Below are 6067 nucleotides of genomic sequence, written 5' to 3' on the forward strand. Positions count from 1 at the left end.
TCTATTCTTGGGCCAGCTTTATATAGTGTAGTTAATATAGAAGATTTGAAGGTCACACAACGAATGGTGTCCTGAGACGAAAGAGGTTGGCCATTCAGAAGCGTAATATGTGATGAAATAACCTTTGCTATGTCTGACTTCGAAAAGTGATTCATCTCATAGGCTAGACAATGGATGGTGCGGAATCTCCTCTTTCAAAGAGAGAAGAGAGATCAGGGTCTTTAATCATAGAGATACCACTTGTCTTAATATACTAAGGTCCCACCCACGTTTTGTCTTTTACCAACTTAAACTACTCTCGTCTATAGAATGGATAATACACATATTCCAAGTTCCAACTCCTGCTCATGAGTGTCCTTGATTATTTCATCGTCTAGTTATTATTTCTCACCAATACGAGTAACTCAATTAAGATTTAAGTAGATGAGAAAAAATTATCTTATATTTTTTTATCTTTACTAAAATTTAAATCCTGATCTTCATGATTTTCATCCATTAAGTTACACCACTGCATACTTGAAGGCTTCTTTTTAAGAGTAGTATTTTGTGAGTTGGCTTTATGCATGTTATGATATTTAATAAAGGGATGGGAACAAAAAGACAAGTCAGCAATTACTAGGACAGATACGAGGCACCGGCAAAATTTCAGCATTTGATCACTCAATGTGTAATATTATTAAACTTATAGATGTCCTATGAAAATTGCTCAATGCATCGAAGTTGGAGGGTTTCCTTAAATGTGATCATATGATGTGTTGAAATGTACATTCCACATTTGAGGTGTTCTGCTAAAACTACATTTTTTTTTCTTTTATATTCATAAATTTTTTGGTGAAAGACCATACATGGAAGAGGTAGTTGTTAAAAAGAACGACGCGAGAAAGGAAAGGAAAGAAGAAATCAAAATTTAATTTAGGATTTTGAGATAAGCAGACGGGGGCTATCAGCCATGAAATACGCATAAGCGGGAATAGGCTAAAGGACAATTACAAGGCCTCTGGAGAGCCTGCTTTCGAGTGGTCATAACTAGAGCTCTTAGGTGCGGGGAAATGAAGGTATGTAGGATGAAATTGGTGACAATTTGAAGGACTTTAAACTTTCAGAATAAGGGTAATTAAATTTGAATTCAAAGTTAGGGCTTAAGAATGCCCTCAACAAAGAAATTGTGAATCGCCCTGACCAAGTCGACTAGCTTCTCAAGGGCAGCTTGGTAAGCCAGCTATTTTCAGTATTTGTAGAAGCTGTATCAGTAATAGGTCAGAACCTTAGCTCATATACTCTTTATCCATCGGGTTAGTCCAGATTGAATAACATGAGTATAACAACTCACGTACAATTTACTTATGTTTTAATCCTACCCAAGATGAGAGGCGAATCTAAAATTTATAGTCAGTGGGTTTAGAATGAGTTTAATACACAAGTATAATTTTTTTCTCGTAAGTACTTATGGATCAAGTGGAAAGCAATGGTTTCTGTTGGACTCACTGAAGATCTGCCTCTGCCTAAGATTGTCCAATTACATAATTTTCCTCTTATACACAGTTTGATCTTAATTAGGTGCCTACATGAGGAATGTAACTGAACAATCAAGATAAAACAAGTATACTGATTGTACCAACTGAAACCAACTGAATCAGATAAAAAGAAGACTTATTATTTAGTCCAAGAGTACAAGCTCTTTTATTCACTTGAACTCTTGAAGAGTACAAGGATTGATGTTTACATACTAACAATTCACATTAACATCACAAAGTATAGAGATACAAGTAAAATCATACAAAGCTTCATTCAAAAAACAGAAGCTGGAGAAGTGTAGTGACTAGCTCTAAAAAACTTGAGCTAAGATCACCAGTCAAGGACAAGGAAAATACAGCATCCTACACCATGGTGTATATATACATGATAGATGCTTGTAAAAACGAATCGAAAGAAACAAAAAAAAGGAAAAAAAAAATTAATTACCACACATTGATGAATTGATCCTCTATAAAAACTGGAGTGATCAATCCAGAAGTAGTCTTCTCATTGTACTGATGCAACATTCTGATGAGTGTACTCGCTTTCTTGCTTGCTTTAGAAGTGCCTTCGGCGAGGAGGGAATATAAAGGTCCCATAAGAGATGAGTTCTTTACTAAAACAGGAACTGCATCTGCCCCACCATTTATGCACAAAGCCAGCAACAATGAGACACAATGCTCCTTTGCTGTCCTTGAATTGCACGAATTCAAAACATCGATAATAATAGGTAAAGCTCCAGCATAAAGAACAGCCATTGCTCCATCAAGCCTTTCACAAAGACTTGATAAAACTGCTAAAGAATCTGTAATGAGATCTTCCCTTTCGAAAGATTTCAACAGATTAACAAGCAAGGGGACTAATCCAGCAGCAATTACTCTCCAGTGATTTTCAGGGCGCATTAGGAGGCCAAAAATGGTGACCAAGGCATTCTTTTTACCACGGTCAGCGCCATTTCTGAGCAGCTCTAAAAGTGATGGAATAGCCTGTGGATTTTCCCCTATCATTTTACGGTACTCTTCTACTGATGTAAGATAGAATAATGTACCAGCAGCATGCTGTCTCGCTTCCATCTTTAGTCCTTTTTTCAATACATCAAATATCAAGAACAAACCTCCATTTTCAACAAGTATTCTTTTGCTCGTAGAGTTCTTTGCGAGATTCAACAACGCAGCCATTGCATTCTCTTGATAAGAGGAATCCCTTGAAGTAACAAGATTCAGAAGAGGTGGGGTTGCACCAGCTTCCACCAAACAAGACCTATTAAAAATGCTTGTTTTGGTGAGCAAACGAATCTCGAAAGCAGCCTTATTTTTCTGTTCCATTGATCCAGCAATCAGCCTGCCAACAAGAAAACTGGCAAGCAATTTCATAACCTGCTCAGTAGTCACACTGCTTGTAGCAACTAACTTAATATTATCGCGATTACGCCTTCCAGTTTCCACAAATGGAATGCCATTCATAGAGCAATGCTGTTTGATTAAGAGCTTCAAAGCCAAATTAGGAACCAAATCAATGCTCATTAGCCTCTCACCAGTCTTTGGACAAGTGGAATTTCCAGCTCTAAACCATTTCAGAATAGACGACCGATCATACGTGTGACCTGAGGCTATTGTCACTGGATCACTCATGATTTCCAGAGTAATTGGACACCTTAAATCATCAAAATTCAAGAATCTGATGATCTGATCACCATTATTGTTACCTCCATCATTTTGTCTAGTGGTTGCATTATCCAAAACTTCAAACAGAGTTCCCCTGCAGTAAATCATGAACCCCATTAAGCTACTGAGAAGCCCCATATCTCTCTTCTCCATTGTATTTCCCTCTAAGCCAATCTCAGTATCCAAGAACTTAACTTCCCTATTGCACTCACCCCAACGTTTAATTCCCAAATAATCAAGAACCCTTTTCAGGTCACTTGATTCTGGAACCATTCCAGCTTCAAGTTGATCCAAAATCTTCAAAACATTCACTCGCATTCTCCTATCATCCACTTCCACTTCAAACCTCAACTTAACAGCTTGATTTCTCACAAACTCCACAACTTCTTTAACTTCCAAACAAACATCCATTTCCTCCAAAAGAAGAACATCTAATGCCACTGCAATAGCTCTTGCCAGCATTTGAAACTGGCTTGAGACAACCTCGGATTTGGCTAAAATCCATATCCTGGTATCTTCTCTGGTACAATCTTCTAACAAGAACTGAAACTTTTGGAAGATAAAATGGATCTCTGATAAGCTCAAAATGCTGGATTCTGCAAATCTTGAAACCCCATTTGGGATTTCTTTGAGAACAATGAGAATATTCTCAACCAAACGAATTGAGTTTCTAGCATTCTTCTTATTGGTAAAGGAAGTTCTTGACTTGTATTCACATATTGTTTGGCCTAATTGGATCAAAGAAGTAACGAGGCTAGAGAAAGACACTGTTTCACTAGGACGAATAGCCGGAAAATTCAAAATCCGGCGAGTGAATTCGTTAGACTTGTTGATCATTGATGTTAAATAAAAAGATCAAGAAAAGGTGGAAAGAAAACAGAAGGAAAGATCAAATCTAAGAACTATACAAGATAAGTATATATGAACAAAAAGAGAAAAGTGTGCGTATGGATTTATGTGAACAACTTTTGGTAGGTTTGTGTATGAGCTTGTTAAAGTAGTTGGCTATATATATATATAGGTTGTCGTTGAAAAATGTAGGGAAGGACACGTGTTAGAATATCAATGGATAATTGGTGATCAAATGGTCTAGATTTTGACAATTTTCTTGAGATGGAGAGTTGACTAGGATAATGATAAAGGAGGGTTCCTGGAGACTTTCAAAAAACAATTAAAGTAGAGCACGTAAGTGTTGCTACAATTATGGGAAGAGCTCATGGAGGAAGAAGAGTACGTGAAGGGACGTAGCCGACAGTTCATAATTTAGCGTTCTCGCGAGTTTTTGACCAATATTGACCCTTAAGTATGCTAAAGTAGAACACTTAGTCTCACTGATACAATATGTTCAAAAACTAACTGTGTTAGCCAACTCTGATTCATGAAGCAAATCTTCTGCTCTGAAGCAAAACGTTTCCTCTCCTTTTATTGGATAACGCAAACTATCACTTTAATTCCTCATTTTTAGATAATGTCTTCTAAAGTTTTGACCTTGAAAATATCTCCTTCTGTGCTAGTTTTCAATGAAAAAATGACACTGTGTAGCCACTGTAAAAACGCTGCAAAAAATAATAGCCGAAAAATGTATAAAATTTGTATATATATACATTTAAAAATTTTGATTGATTTTTTCAAAAAGAAAAGTTAAAATTTGAAAAAGAATAGAGTTGCAGGATCACTTCTAGGCATATTATTGAAGCAAATGAATAACCAGGTTGTATTATCACTTTTAGCCCGTGCCAAAAACTATTTACATCTGGTAGCGAAAAAAGTATATAAAATTTGTATAATTTTTGTATATTAACATACAATATATATATATATATATATATATATATATATATATATATATATATATATACATATATATACAAATTTTACATATTTTTTCGGCTACTCTTTTTATAGCGCTATACAATGTCATTTTTTCATTGAAAACTGGCACAGAAGGGGATATTTTCAAGGCCAAAATTTTAGAAGACATTATCTAAAAATGAGGAATTAAAGTGATAATTTTCGTTATCCAATAAAAAGAGAGGAAACGTTTTAATTTGCTTCAGAGCAGAAGATTTGCTTCATGAATCAGAGTTGGGTAACACCGTTAGTTTTTTAATATATTGTGTTAGTGAGACTAAATGTGGTCCACTTTAGCATACTTAAGGGACTAAATATGCTCATGGCTATATTTGAAGGATCAAAATAAACCTACCATAAAAAATAAGGGACAATATTGATCAAAAACTCTACTAGTGACATTATTGGCATGCAAATTAATGTGTAGTTAAGCAAATATTTGCTTGTAGTTTATGTTTGAACTCAATTCGAAAAGGAAGAAAGAAGGAAAGTGTGATTAATGAGAGATTTAATTGGTGTAGTCATAGGTGGCGAGGAAGTTGATTATTCTCCAATATATTGATTTTATGTTGTTAGCATTTGAAGGTCAAATAACCTTTCGGATACATACTGACTATTTTATCAAATATTTATTATCTTCTACTAGTACATATAACAAATAATTTTTAAACAATTGAGGAGAACTCACTTAGCATTTTTCTATTTTTGTTAGGATTAAACCATGATCTTCTATGATTTTCATCCCACATTATTGACCATTAAATCACAAAAATGCTTGAAGATCAATAGCTTTCAAAATGGTTCTTGAAACTTTTTTTTTTTTTTTCAGATTCAGATGGAGCAGTATTTTATGAGTTGGAATTATGCATGTTATGATGAAATTTAATAAAGGAATGGGAATAAAAAGACAAGTCATGAGCAATTACTAGGACAGATAAGGGGCACCGGCATTTCAGCATTCACTCAATTTGTATATTATTAAAAATTATAGATGTACTATGAAAAGTATATAACGCATCGAAGTTGGAGGCTTTGTT

General features: G+C 34.9%; 1 protein-coding gene across 1 annotated transcript; it reads right to left on the minus strand.

The window, feature by feature from the left end:
• Window positions 1–1612: 1612 nt before the first annotated feature.
• Window positions 1613–4162, minus strand: LOC107788924 (U-box domain-containing protein 18-like). Its single transcript, XM_016610670.2, has one exon. It carries the CDS (start codon window positions 4014–4016, stop codon window positions 1959–1961), a length of 2058 nt encoding a protein of 685 aa, XP_016466156.2. The 5' UTR covers window positions 4017–4162; the 3' UTR covers window positions 1613–1958.
• Between the last annotated feature and the right edge of the window lie 1905 nt (window positions 4163–6067).

Source organism: Nicotiana tabacum, chromosome 24 (assembly GCF_000715075.1).
Source record: "Nicotiana tabacum cultivar K326 chromosome 24, ASM71507v2, whole genome shotgun sequence".
In the NCBI taxonomy this organism is placed as follows: domain Eukaryota; kingdom Viridiplantae; phylum Streptophyta; class Magnoliopsida; order Solanales; family Solanaceae; genus Nicotiana; species Nicotiana tabacum.

What these genes read in the sequence shown, in the direction of transcription:
- LOC107788924 (XM_016610670.2), bottom strand. Translation starts at nt 4,016, where the DNA reads ATGATCAACAAGTCTAACGAATTCACTCGCCGGATTTTGAATTTTCCG.